Genomic DNA, 14,147 nt, shown 5'->3' with positions numbered 1-14,147 from the left:
CATCTCCCGTCCCGCTGCCAGGAGAGCCTGGGGAGGGTGGCTGCGTTCAGCGCTTCCGTGCAAAGCCTTTCCTGCCGGATCAGCAGTGCTGCTCTGAGCCTGGCCGTCAGGACGCCCAGCCCGGAGATGCTTTGCTTCCCGCAGCGTGCCGACACATCCCGCGGTGTCGCTCTTCAGCGTGGCCGAGCTCCTGCAAAGCTTCAGCCACGGCTTGTGCTTTTCCAAGGCGGGATATGCACCCCAGTCCTTGCCAGCGAAGGGACTCCCAGGTGTCTTAGACCAAAAATCCCTGTGAAATCCCCGTGCTACTTATTCTCAGTAGCGTTTGCTGCTGACTCCATTGTTTATTTTTGCTTTGGGAGCACTGCATTTTGACACCTTGACGCACGCTTCCCCGTGCTGGGTGTCCCGCTCCTCCCGCTCGGCCTCACGGCGGGCTGGGAACCGCTGCTTTTGGTGCCTACATCTGGGTTTTGCTGGGGGGCTACAGCCTTGCCTTGGGAAAAGTTTGGAGGGAGAAGGGGCTCTGAGCTTTGGTTTGCTGTGTTTTCTGGAGCAAAGCTCCTACTGTGAGCTTGCCGGCACGGGAAGATGTCCTGCTCTTAGGAGGCTCTGCCCGTGGTTTTGTCCTGGTAAGGGATCAATGGCAGCTTTTGCCATCGGTGATGTTTTGTTTTTCAAAAAGTGTGTGGAGGGGGGTTAGAAACTTTCAATACAGTTTTCCTTAAGATTTGGGGGAGGCTGAGGAGGGGTAAGTACTTTTCAGTTTGAAATAAGGCAGGTGTGTTTTTGACCCAGTGGGATAGAAATGTCTCTGGCAGCACTGGAGCTAAAAAGCCAGAGGAAGGGGTTCCCTGACAAACGGGCTGCCCCACAGTGGGCTCCCACTTGGGAGAGGATGCTGTGCCCAGAGGGGCTGCGTGAACCGACTCCCCAAAACTCGCAGGGAAGGGTTGGGGCTGTGCTCAGGGGCTGCATGCCAGCTGTGTAGCCCGAGGAGCTGCTGTGGCACGGACGTGGTGCCAGCCGGCTGGGAGAGCGGGAATGCTGGCGCAGGGATACTGTTGAATTCGCTGCCGTCTTTTGGGATGTGCTGGCCAGCCGGAGCCTCGGCACATCGTCTGCCGTGTCAGCCTGATACCGAGATGGCAGCAGGTGCCATTTCTGTCCATGTGTGTCTGAAGCATCCCCGGGGAGGTGCTTGGTGCTGCCTGGTGTGGGGCTTGGTGCCTGGCCGTAGCCGTGTGCCTGAGCTCCCGGGGCTGCCCCAGCCTGCGGGCAGGCTTTGGCTGAGCCCCAGGGCCATGCCTGTGTCCACCCTTCCAGGCTTCTCCTGGGCTCCCGTGCCTGCTCCTTCTCTGACAGCTGGATTTGATGCGCTTAAGTCAGTTTGATGCGTGAGTTGTCTTTGTGGGCATTACCCCGTTGAGGTAAAAAAAGAGAAGTTTGCGAAAAAAAAAAAAAAAAATTGCAAACTTTGTTTGCAAAAATGTGCAGGCGTTTTGGATGTTCCCAAAGGGTGCGTGTTCACACCTGGGTGGAGGTGCTGGGTGAGCGGCTGCCCGAGTTCAGTAGCACTGACCAGTGGAGCCCGGTGCGGGGCTCACGATGCTGGTGCGAAGGGGAGGGCAAGGAGAGCGGGAGGCAGCGGGTGAGAGCTCCTGCATGCCAGTCTCAGTTGAGCTCACATCCCCGTGGCCCGCAGCCATATTGATGGGGACCCCAAGTGGGAGCCCTTCCCTGTGCCCCCCCTTTTGTACCAGCACCTGGTTATCTCAGGGAGGGGCAGGTCACAGAAATGCCCACCCGCACGGTCCCCCCGTGCCCTGAGCCTCGGGGTGACCCTTCCCCTCTGTCCCTGTCCTTGGGTCACTTCTTATTTATTTATTTATTTATTTATTTAAGGTTTATTTAAGTTATTTATTGGTATTTATTGATGGCTGGAAGTCGGGGGGGGGGGGGTGTGCGTGTCATTTCTGCTGCATGGCAGGGGCAGCTGGGTCCCTCCCTTGCCCAGCCCCCTGCATTTTGGGGTGCTGCCCCATGTTCGGGAGCGCTGCTGGGGAGGGATGCTTGCAGGCCCCTGCACTCCCGTCCCCTTTTGGAGCCAGGGAGGTGTGGGGAGAAAGGAAGGGGAATCACATCGGTGCCTGCAGGGATAACACCCTGTGCCCGTCCCCTTCCTGCAGAAGCTTGAAGCCCCCGTGCCCGTCCGTATCTATTGGCCTGGCCTCCCAGTGTTCCTCCGTTCGGCTCCTGCTGGATTTGCTATTGCCAATTCCCGGAGATGGTGAGAAGAGCCAGGACGTGTGGGTGTTACTATGGAGAAAAGACCAAACCAGGTATTCTGCTGCCGCGTGGGGAAAATCGGAAGGAGGAGGAGAAGAAAGCTGGTTTTGCAGAGTGCCTTAAACACAAATGACTTTACCGAGTAGGGGGCTTGGACTTGTGTCTCTGGATGTTATTACCAACTTGAACAAATGTTGCATTTCACGTCTCTGGGATTAAAAGAAAACCATTTGAGCTGTACTGGAACCAAAGCTTGTGTTTGCTTGAGTCCGGCTGGCTGGCTTGCATCTCCGGGGCCATGGCAGCATGGGGGAGCAGGCAGGAATTCGTGGGCTTTCGGCCATCAGCCCCTGCCCGCCTCGGTGGGGGGACCAGCATCTGTCCCCGCTGGCTTTAAGCCCCCAGAGTCTGGTGACGGGACTCGTTCTCCCTTGTCTTGCCTCGCAGGTGGCTTCTCGGGTGTCCCAGAGAGGTCGTGCTCGCCCTGCAGTGCCCCTTCGCTGAGGATGCTCAGAGCAGCCCCTTGGCACAAAGCTTGCGGTGGGGCGGTGTCCTTGGGCTGCCTCCCACCTTCCAGAAATTGGGTAGTCGGTTGGAAAGTTCGGGGTGGGGGACAGAAAGCCCTTTTTCTCCTAGGAAACCAGGTCAAGGCGAGGGCTGTGTGCCAAGGGAATGGCAAGAAAGCCAGGAGCTCACACCACAGCCCAGCCCTGGGGAACCAGAGACGCTGCCGAGCCTGGTAAGGCTAAAAATGCTACACAGAAAAGATCAGTTGTTTCCCCTTTGAAATGGCAGCTTCCCCTCCCACTTTTTGCAGAGTGAAAGAGGGGGGGGACGAGTCAACCCAGAGACCAGGATTTTTCTTCTTATAGTAAAAATAATACATGGAGATAATGCAGAATTTCATAACAAAGATTCATTTAAAAGTCACACAGGGAAAAAAAATACCAATATTCACTGTATAGTTCCTGGAGGCAATTAAATATTAATATAACCCTCCTTTTTTTTTTTTTTTGGTAATGAAAGAAGGAGTCCTCTGAAATGCAGCTGTGTTTGGGGAAGGAGGTCCTCAGCGGGGTGGCCTGGCCTGCATGCTGGGGTGAAGGTCAGTGATGGCCACTGGGAGAAGCCAGCGGCTCTGGACGTTGTCCGAGGACTGATGGGCCACATCCCAGGTGGGTGCGAGTGCTGCCTCAGGATTAGACCCTGCAGGATGCTGCACAGATAGCGTGTTGCTTACCATGAGCATCAACCCTACTAGTCCCTGCTTGCTGTGGGGTATATTTGTGCCCTCAGCCAGCCAATTTCCTTAACAGGTGCTCATTTTGAGCGTTGCTGATGGCGCTGGGTGCCGAGAGATGCTGGCAGACAGCCTGTGAGCTATTTGGTGAGCGGGTTTCTTTCCTAGTGTTATATTAAAACATTGCTCATCCCTTGACAAATCCCTGAGGTGTAGGTGCAGGAGAGCAACGAGGAGTTTGCGTGGCTTCTGTCATGCCTGCTCATGCCCTGGGAAGCAGGGTAGGACCCACCCCCAACACTGCAGCTAACGGCAGGCCAGGCTGAGGCATGTTCCTGGAGACCTCTCCTCCTTCCCCCCCACTGAGGTTCTGTCGCAAAGCAGGAGCAGTATGGCTGCCCTGGGCCCCACTGCCTTGTCCAAAATAACATGCTGTGAGACAACCTGCTTTTCCAAAGTGCCTTATTTATACAGCAAAACCACAGGCAATCTGTGCCACTGCCACCCATCCATGAGCATGGGCACACAACCCATGGCCTAGGGAACAAAGTGAATAGTGCAGGGTGCTGTAGGCACCAACAGAGGCAGACGAGGGATACTGCAGGTAGTACTGAAGATCAGTTTATTTGCTCTATTCCCTCTTCCATAAAACCTGAAAACAAACAACTTCCAGCAAGAGATGAGAAAGCAGTGAAAGATCTGGCTCTGCAGCTCCTCCCCTACGCACGTACGCATGGGACCAGACAAAGGTGTTAACGCGTTAGTGACAGCTGCTCTGAAAGGCACATAGCAGTTTGGAGGCCCCAAAGCTCTCTGATGGGAAGCATGTGAGCCCAGCAGGGCACCCCTCTGGGGCCTGGCTGCTGACACCACGCTTCTTACCGTGCCTCTGGGAAAAACCCAGCTGGTGCCAAACAAGAGAAACTCCACAGCACGAGCTCTGTGGAGCCCCCACTGGTCTGCTAATCAGCCCCCTCTGGAGCTGATTCAAAGCAAGGAAAAACCCAGGGTTTTAGTTTTGAAGGCATATGGGGGCTGAAAGGGATGAGGAGGATCGGTTTAGTACTGTGACGCGCCACCAGTGAGCGTGACGGTACGAGGCTGCTGATCACACGGTGTCAGGGAGGCAGGAGCTGGGCATGGGGAAAGGCTCCTGATGCTGAATGACCTGCAACCTGGCGGGGCGGACGGGCAGACCTGCTCACTCCGGCTGCGGGGTGTAACGCAGGTACTTCTTGCCTGAAGGTAGGTCCTTCGTGAAGACTCCTTTGGGAAAGAGTTTCTTGGCTTCATCATCAGGTAATGTGGGCGCAACCATGACACTGTCACCAGGCTGGGGAGAAAATGGGAACTGTGAGAGCAGCAGAGGAACTGGCAGGCTCAGATGCAGGTGGCGCGGGACGTGCCAGCAACTGCTGACAGGTTACAGGGCCTCCCAGTGAACACTCAGCCCCGGCACCCCAGGCATGTCCCCTGCAGCTCTACCCAGAGCCAGCAGTGAAGACAGAGTAGGAGCTACACCAGGAGTTTTGGGTTTGTAGAAGGGGAGAGCTGTGCTGCCTGCCAGCCCTGCCAACAGGATCCCAGAGCCCCTGCTCTTTCCCTTGGGAGTGCCACGGGAATGGGTACTAACTCATAGAGTAACCCTCCCTTAGAGGTGAATCGGAGCATCTCTACGCTGCAGGAGGGAGCAGAGCTTGCCTGAGTCTGCTCATTCATTCCTATTGCTCAGGCACTCCTAGACAGGCCGTGCTGGCTCCCTCTTGGCATGCCAAACCCTAGGGAAATGTGTGCTTCCCTGGAAGGTGGGCTGGTGGGTGAGCTGGCCCCAAGCCGCTGGGAGCTTATGCTGCAGGAGACAGAGGCCCCTGGAGGCAAGGCTGCCTCCACGCTCTGCTTTGCCACAGCAAGTGAAGGTGCAGTTTGCTGTACGCTCAGCACATGGTGCTGGTGTAGAGGGGTGGAGAGGCACAGTGAAGTGCACTGATACCCCAAGTTAAGTGACCTCTGAGGCTTGTGCCTACGGGGCCTTCTTGCCCAGATGGAGCAGGTGATCATCGGGACAATGCTCTGGGAGCCTGGTCCTGCCTTGTAACACAGGAGGACTTTTCCAGGACACCTTGTGACAGCAGGAGGGTGTCCTCTGGCTGCAGACAGGTAGACTTCGCTGATAACAGCTATCAAAGCCAGTGGCAGGACAGGTCCAGGAGCTGAGCCGCTCTGCTGGGGTGAGGAAACACTGGCTAGCTAGAGCAGCCAGATTGTGCTGCTTGTTCTTGTTTTATCTTGGCTGTTGAAACTGTTTTGGGGAGTTTAAAATAATGCTACTGAACAGGGATGGCCAGCTTCAGCTAGTAATTTTCTGTGAGGACAAGACTTGGCTGTGTGTGTGCTGGGCAAAGTGGAGCTGTACCTGTACTGGCCCTTCCTGGCTCAAATGCAGGAGAGCAGCGAGCCAGCCCAGGGAGAGGTACTCCATGCTTTCTGCTTCACTGGCTTTGAGTGGACTCTGGCACACGGACTCCTGGTAATGGCCTTCCTTGTCACAGACAACAGGGCAGGACCTGTCTTGGCCCAAAGCTCAAGTACTGATAGCCAGAATGGCCAAGACCAGTATCTGCTGGCACCAGGGACCAAGGGGAGGGAAGAGAGGTTCCTATGGCTGACTCCAGACTGCAAAAGCCCTGGGGCCTGTGCTGGCATCTAACTCATATCCCAGGACCTCAGCAGCTTTCCCCACCCCATAGGTCCCCCTCCCAGGGAGGCTGGTTGACGTTTCAATGCCCATTTTCAGTGCTCAGCTGTGAGCTTTGCTCTCCTCCTCACCTTCCAGTCCACAGGGGTAGCAACCTTCTTGTACGCCGTTAGCTGCAGGGAGTCCACCACTCGCAGGATCTCATCAAAGTTTCTGCCGGTGGTGGCTGGGTACAGGATGGAGAGTTTCAGCTTCTTATCTGGGCCAAAAACGAACACCTGGGCAAAGGGAAACAGGGTCAGGGTCGGGCAGATGATGTTTGTCGACCTGCCCTGCTGCATCTGCTCAGCCCTGCTGCCTCTCTGTTTCCTGGGGGGTGGCTTGCTTGATCGCAGGTCATCTGGACAGCAGAGATGCCACAGTGGGGATGTTCTAAAGCAACAAGTGATGCCCGGGCACAGGGAACATGGTGTTTGCTCTGGCAGCTCCTGTTTCTGATGCCAGCTTGTTTTGCTACTTGAAATGTTTCCTCCCCTTGACCTGTGCGCTTCTAATGCAAGCGAGAGAGGGGTCCAGCAGACCAAGCACTCACGTGCCCTCTGTGTTAAGACTGGCACAACCAGGATGCGCTGGCGGCAACACAAGATGGAGGTGTTGCCAGCAGGCCAGGGCTGTGCCAGCCTCTTCCTCCAGCACAACCCATGGATCTATTCCAAGGAAGCCAACCTAGCTCCTGAAGATGGTCATGTCCATGCAGGTAAGCTGCCCTCTTCACAGGACAGGATGGCAGGCACTGCCTACTGCTGACAAGGCTGCCAGGCAGTGGTGCCCCAGGGCCAGGTACTCACCACACGAGCAGTCAAGGGTATGCCGTCCTTGTCTCGCTCATCTGGGTCCAGCATGCCCAGCTTGATGGCGAGCTCCCGGTTCGCATCAGCAATGATGGGGAAGGGCAGTTTCTCCTGCGGTTGTTCCCCATTGTACGCGTTGATGTCCTGCAGAGACAAAACCATCGGCATGCTCATGCTCCGTGTTGTCGGTACCACCATGGGAGACAGAGGCCAGGCAGGGAGACCTCCACGCAGGCTTCACGTGTGTGGGGCAAGCTCCTGCAGAAGGGCCATGCAGAAACATGCTCAACAGCTGCTCTACAGGTACTTGTGACTTGCTTGGCTCCAAGGTCTCAGGCTGGCACAGTACAGCCAGGGGCGCATGGCCTTCCATGAAGTCTGTTTCCAGAAACCAGGTGATGAACCAGAAACCTGCATGCCAGGCTGGACTCTGCCTTGTTCTTAGAGGTTAACTGTTAGGCTGTCTATGCTCACACTCTGTCACTCACCTGTGGAACTGCCTGTGGACCAACTTCTTTGCCCAGGCAGTGGGTATGGAGAAATATGGAAGTCCTTCCCATACTGGTGACACAGGGAGATTTACCCACCTTTCCCTGAGAACAGAGAGGTGCCTCTCCCAGTAAGTGATCTAGCACTACTGACAGATGTGTTGGTGTCACACCTGAACTGGACTGTGCTTTTAAGGTACAGTTTCTCTAGTGGCAGAGCAAACCAGCAACTCTACAGCTAACAGAGGTCAAGCGTCGAACGCTTCGCAGGTCTTGTGCCAGGGACCAACTCCCTTCAGCAAGTTGCTGCTAGCTTACTTAACTAAAAGCTCTTGGAAACGGAGTGAAAGTCTGAGCGCAGGTGCTGGGACACTGCACGTTTCTTTCTGAACCACAGCTGAGACAGAAGAGAAAACCATCCCCCTCCACAGCTGTGCACGCTCTCCCTTGTGACCATGGTTTATGAGGTTGCTCCCTGTGCTGGTCCAAATTTGACCTGCTTCTCAGGAAAACTGTATTTCAATGTCTCCTGATCTGGTCCGGACTTGGCCAAAGCATTCAAGTTATCCTTGTATTTTGTGGTACCACCCGTACGGGTCACGCTGAGCCACAGGGCTGCGAGGAGCCTGCTCAAGGCAGCACATGCAAGGCAGCTGCCAGTATTGGAGCAAATTTAATCCAAGGTTTCTGCCCCAGAACAGAGCTGCCTGTTCCTTCTACTGTCTTTATGCTACAAGGGAACAAAACGGACTCCAGCGCTGACGCAAGCCTCCCGTACACCACTGTGGTGTGTTATCAGCTGAGCTGATAACTTGAATGTACAAGTCTCCCCATCTTCCACGTCTTTGAACGTGGGGGAACAGGCAGGGTTGGAAAAGCTGCCCCTTGGCACTGCCCGCTGCTGCTCACAGCACACCAGAGGCAGCAAGAGCAGGCAGGCTCTGCGCCACTCCTCAGCCCTCCGAGGCTGATGGTGGTGACATAAGGAGATGTAACCCTGCCCCGGCTGCTCAGGATGCTGTGAGCAGGTCAAGTGGTGCAAACGTGGCAAGATGTTTCCTTTCCAGCTTTTCTCTTTGCTTGTTTTCGCCCCGGGGCTTTCTGAGTCAGCACTGCACTGCAAAAACGGGCTGTTTATCTCGGCTGGGTTGTGGTCAGGCCTGCCTTGGAAGGAAGGAATCGGTTCTGTTCTCCTGCAGACCTGCCTTGTCAACGCAGAGTGGGGAAGGAAAGCAGAACTGGAGAGGCCAACCCAGGCGAAACACTCCTCAATGCCCTACAGAGTTGCAGGAGGCTGTAGATGAAGGTCAGACGTAACACACTCCCCTTCGCCTCCTCTTCAGAGTGGGGGCTGGAGGATGAAGACCTTCTGAGAAGCAGTATCTGAACCCTATGGACTGTAACTCATTCCAAAATGCACATAATTTCATGACCTGGGCATCTCTGTACAAAACAGCCTCACAAACCCCACCCTATTTTGCAATAAGACTCTCAAGACTCACTCACTTCCCTATGAACTATTTTTCTTTCCAGAGTCCCAGCTGAAACCAGACATCACTGGAGTGATTTATTCATCCCTGACTCACCAAGGTGAAGGCATCAGTGGCCAAAGAGAGCACTGACACCTACTCTGACATGCACAGCACATGCCAGTCGATCCTGCTTAAGGAGCTCATGCATTCAGCCAGCCCTTGGAGAAGCAGTGCACTGACTGAGGAGGTAGGAGAGTGGGACCAATCCCTGGCTGAGCTACAGGCTTGTTCTGAGTCCTGGAGCAAGCCTCTGGGTCTTGGCTAGGAATGGCTAAGAACAGCAGTGACATCTTTGGCTGGGAAAGCAGAGCTGAGCAAAGTGACATGGGAATTATTGGCTGTACTCTGGTCTCACCTGGTCCCACCTTTCCAGGCCCCATCTGCCCACTGAAATTTGGCAGGAAAGCAAGTAGAAGTTTCTTTGTTGTTTCATGCAGGATTTCAGCCATCCCTCCTGCTCGCTTGCTTCCTCACAGGCTGTGCTCCAGATCAAAAGAGCTTCATCCAAAGAGAAAGCATAGGGATGTAAAGGAACGTTGCACAGAGAGGTCTGCCCCAAGTTTCGCTCACTCCCCGGACTTCTCTTTAAGTTAGGATCTAGGGAAGGAAACTGCAGTTTCTAGATCGCAATCTAGCATTTAATGAAGACTGCTTTTGTTGAGACAGGCAGCTTCTGCCAAGGTTTGGTATCTCTGTTAAGCTCTTTTTTCCCCGTGGCTGGGCAGGATGACCTTTGGGGCACTGCCTGTGCTCTCAGACTTGCAGCAGGTCGTAACACTTGCCTTCCTAGTTCAGCTCTTTAGCTCTCTGCGTTACCTGAAGTTCTCTGCTTTGTCAAGGGCAAAGGAAAAGGATCACATGTATGGGCAAGGTCTAAGAGCAGAGCAATCACATCCCTGTCCTCTCTTACGTCCTCCCTGACACATACATGCTGCGTCCATTGCTCCTCCATGCTCCCTGCACCGCTCACGGTGTTGCAGTCTGACACGTCCTGTTCCCAGGCTGAAGAGCCCCAGTTGCTCTGCATTGAAGCAAACCTGCCCTAATCTGCAGGCAGCTTTGTTTCCCCTCTGCACCTTTTCTCGTTCCCCTGTAGCCTGCAAGATGGGTGATTTCAAACACAGGCTGCATGGAAGACTCCAGTCTGCAATGGATTTGTCCTCATCAATTGGACCTTTTGCTCTGGAGGACTTTCACAGTTTTCTTTTTGTCAGGTTCTGAGCTGACATTTCCAAACCACTGTCTCTGAGGCCTCTCCCAGCCTGACAGACTTGCCCTCTGCCTTTCTCTGCACTTGTTTTGGAAGATTTTCCAAACGTGCTACTCTGCCTCCCATCAGTCAGCGTTGGGAGGCTGTTCTGCAACTTCTGGTTTTACCTGAGGTTGCGCTGAATAATTCCATAGCACCTGCAGTCAGCTCATTGTTCACCTCTTTTTGCCAGATCACCCGAGTATGCTGAACCCCACACGTCCCTGCAGACCCTTTAGGGAGCTCGCTGCTTCCCTCTCTTGACACAACCTATCACTTCCTCCTGTCTCCCTGCAGAAAAGAGCCTGCCCTTCACAAAGCTGATGCCTTTGAAAAGCTTCTTCGAAATTTGAGGACTTTGTAAAAGTCAGCAATACCCTATAGTTCTTCAAAGGGGTCTGGCCAACCAGGAGATGAGACTCCCGTACAAAAGCAAAACCTGAACTTTCCACTATATTTAACGGGATGTTATCTGCTAATTTGACTGGTGGTTTCAGCCAGTTTGACCAGCACAGAAACCTCATTAACTGGTGTGAGATTTGTGAGCTGTTTTTCCTAAGCCCTGCTGAGGCTTGGTGGGACATCAGCCATGTACCACTCGGGTACGAAGGTCAATTTAAGTAACAAGGCAAACAAGTGATTTCTAAAGACAGCCAGACAGAAAACAACGTTTGACTGTGGAAATTTCTCACCTTTACTACCACTTATTTCATGCATGTCTCACCCCTGGAAAATGTGTGAGAACGTTCTCCATTGCAAGAGCAAAGAAGGAGGCAGGTAATTCACCCAGGGATTTTTACACTCTGGCCGTATCTGCCTAAAATGCTCATTTCACACTCCTACCCGCTATGAGCCCTGGAGTCACGCTCCCTGGCAGCACACTTTGCTGAGGCTGCATTTGAAGTATTTCATTAGTTCCTTTTATGTTCCTTCAGCAAGCTATTTTGTTCCCAGCTTTTTTTTCTTTATACTCCCTCATGATGGTTTTATGTTTAACATGCTCTTATTTGTGGTTTTATGTTTAACATGCCCCTGGTTGTTCTCTGTTTTCTGTTCCTTGCCTGGGCATGAATTACACCCTTTGAAGACTGCCTGTTCACTACTGATGCCTCCTTTCCTTTCCTTTCCTGTTTTATTACAGAAGTTTTTGAGGGTCTGTGGACAAATTGCCTTTCTGTGAGCTTCTGGCACCACCTTTACGTACATTTTACCCTTTCAGGTATCGGTGAGAGAGCAGTAACACTGTTTTTCTTTTCTTTCAAAGTGTCAGTGCATAGAGTGCCCTGGACTTTGCAGAGTGCTCCATGAAGATGGAGCAGACCTTCCTGTTCCTCCTCTGCATTTTAGCACCTCCTATCCTACATGCTTTGGGATTCAAGTGTCTTACAACGTTATCCTCAGCAGATATGTAGTTCGAAGCCTGTGCTCTGTTTGGTGTGGCTTTTCCTCTGGCCTCCAGAGCAAGGCAGCAGCGCAAGCTCCCCTCGCGCCTCCCCATGCCCCGTACCTTGCTCCAGGAGAGGTGGTCTTGGACGCTGTCAATGGAGAGGGCGATCATCTTCACATTGCGCTTGCTGAACTCGGGCGCCAGCTTCGCTGCCCGGCCAAGCTCTGTGGTGCAGACGGGGGTGAAGTCCCGCGGGTGGGAGAAGAGGATGCCCCATCTGAAAGGTGAGAGCAGGAGATGGCATTAGGGTGAGATGTCATTCCAGTTTGTGCTGCAGATGAAAAGTTGTACGGATTGCACTGCACGGACACTAGTGTGGGAATAACTCATCTGTCTGCTAAGTGAGAATCTGACCTGAGAACTCTTCCTTCATTATCACTAGAAGGCTTCAAGAGATGAGCCCTGTTCATCATGCTCTAAGAAACTCCCGGTGCCTCGCTCCCCTTCTCCCTCCAGGATCCCCCAGGGAATGCTGTAATAGCCCATCATTCCTAATGTGAAGGTGGACACCATGCCATGTGAGGAAGTTTGGAGGACTCACGTGTACACTCTGTACCCCAGAGATGACATGTGAGAGGGCATGTAGCTGCCAACCTGCCGGCCATGTTACTGCAGAGATCGTTACTGATTTACAAGGCTATTCACTGTCCTGTAAACCTCACTGACCACTGTGAGAAGAAACACCCATGTATATCGTGCAACTTAAGAGTACGAGATAGGACCAAACTTCAACCCAACCGCTGCTGTGAGGTGCTGAGCGTTACTTCATGAAAAAATAAGATTTAATCAACTAAGGGAGGAGGCCAGAAGTTAACATCACATTATGGCTACAGTTACAACAATACTGCCACCTTGCTTCTGCCCACCGCTTCCCATCAGTGGATTCTGCAGTCTTTAAAGCAGGCAAATACAAGTCACCCCTCTTTACAGGTAAGGCAACCAGTGCACAGAGAAAAGCAACCCACCCCCAGCACTTAAAATTCCCTGCCAGGGACTTGTTGCACCATTTCGCAGCTCAACACTCACAGGGCTTACTGCACTGCTCTCCACCTGGCCTGCAGCTCTGGTAAACACAGCCACGTGCCACAGCAGCTAGGGAATGTCCTGCCTTAGAGATTTGGGAAGGGGGCTGGAGGGATCAGGTGAGGCGTCCTGCAGCTCTGCCAGAGCAGTGCGATTGCCATGGCTCACCATGAAGTCATGGGGCAGCTACCCAGCCACTGTGCTACAAGTCTCTTCATACAACAAGTATGCTTCTTGAATAAAAAGCAGCCAACAGCCGAGTAGGAGCTGGCCAAGAAAGCTGCCGTGGGGTGACGGGGCTGGAACAGCCAGTTCTAAGAAGCCCTGCAGCTTATTTTCTCACTGAGAGGGTTCCTTTCTCCCTGTTTGCCCAAGCGCTGAGCGAAGCAGGCTCAAGCGCTGATTCGAGCCTGCCAGGCACTGCCAGGAGCCCCAGACATGCTGTGCCAGCACCCTCCTGCTCACGCCAGAAACGCAGCAAGAGGCTCTGCGGGACACAGTGCCTGACACATGGGCTGACCTTTGGGACTGGCCCGGACTAAGCGCCGCTCTGGCAAGCCTGGCTTTGCCGTTCTTCGGGATTTGCTGTTTTCAGAGCATCTCTTCCCTCTCCTCAAGGGCTCGGCTGGTCCGTGCTCAGCTCGGCTCACCGTCTGGCTGTGCAGCCCGCACGAGGGGAGGGGGGAATATCGGGAGAGGGGGCTCTGCCCACTCGCAGGCGCCCGTATGCACCTTGCCGTCACGCTCCCCTGGGAATCGCCGTGTCCGGCGTCCCTGGCCCCCAGCGCGCACCCGCGAGGGCTGCCGCTGAAAACAATCCCGGTTTCGGATCGGGACAAACCCATGGCACGGAGCGGCTCAACTTCGCCTCCTCCGGCCGGTCACACGCCCGTGGCAGTGACGCGGCCTGCAAGGCTCCCGCCCGCTGCCGCGCAGAATTCACCGCCTGGAAGGAACCGCTTCTCCCCCGGGAGCCGGGCCCGGCCCCCCCCCCCAGCGGGGCGCAACAACCGGCCCCGGGGATCGCGCTCCGTGGCGCTGCCCGGTGAGCGGCCCCTTCCCCCGGGGCGGGCCTCAGGGCCGCCCCCCGCCGAGCTCCCCCTGCTCCCTGGGTACCGCCTGCGCTCCGCGGAGCGCCGGTGCCCGCACAGCGGGGCGGAGCTGACACCCCCCCCCCCGCCCCAACTCCGCGCCGCTCCCGCTCCCCGCCCGATGCTCACGAGTCTCCCAGGAAGTCGTGGAAGCGGATGCGGCCCTGCGTTGTCTCCGCCTCGAAGTTGGGCGCCTCGTCGCCCAGCAGCAGGCCCGGCATGGCTGCGGCTGCGGCTCCACT

The 14,147-nt window shown here is 54.7% G+C and overlaps 1 protein-coding gene across 1 annotated transcript; it reads right to left on the bottom strand.

Moving 5' to 3' along the window:
- Nucleotides 1-4,513: 4,513 nt before the first annotated feature.
- PRDX6 (peroxiredoxin 6) lies at nucleotides 4,514-14,136 on the bottom strand. Its single transcript, XM_086617235.1, has 5 exons — nucleotides 14,035-14,136; nucleotides 11,852-12,008; nucleotides 7,073-7,219; nucleotides 6,356-6,502; nucleotides 4,514-4,862 (listed from the first exon to the last, which is right to left on the bottom strand). The coding sequence occupies exons 1-5, from the start codon at nucleotides 14,124-14,126 to the stop codon at nucleotides 4,731-4,733; spliced, it is 675 nt and encodes a 224-aa protein (XP_086473361.1). The 5' UTR covers nucleotides 14,127-14,136; the 3' UTR covers nucleotides 4,514-4,730.
- Between the last annotated feature and the right edge of the window lie 11 nt (nucleotides 14,137-14,147).

This window comes from Tauraco erythrolophus, chromosome 10 (assembly GCF_009769465.1).
Source record: "Tauraco erythrolophus isolate bTauEry1 chromosome 10, bTauEry1.pri, whole genome shotgun sequence".
NCBI lineage: Eukaryota > Metazoa > Chordata > Aves > Musophagiformes > Musophagidae > Tauraco > Tauraco erythrolophus.
Note: the sequence above shows the minus strand (reverse complement) of the source record. Positions and strands in the feature narration are given on the sequence as shown.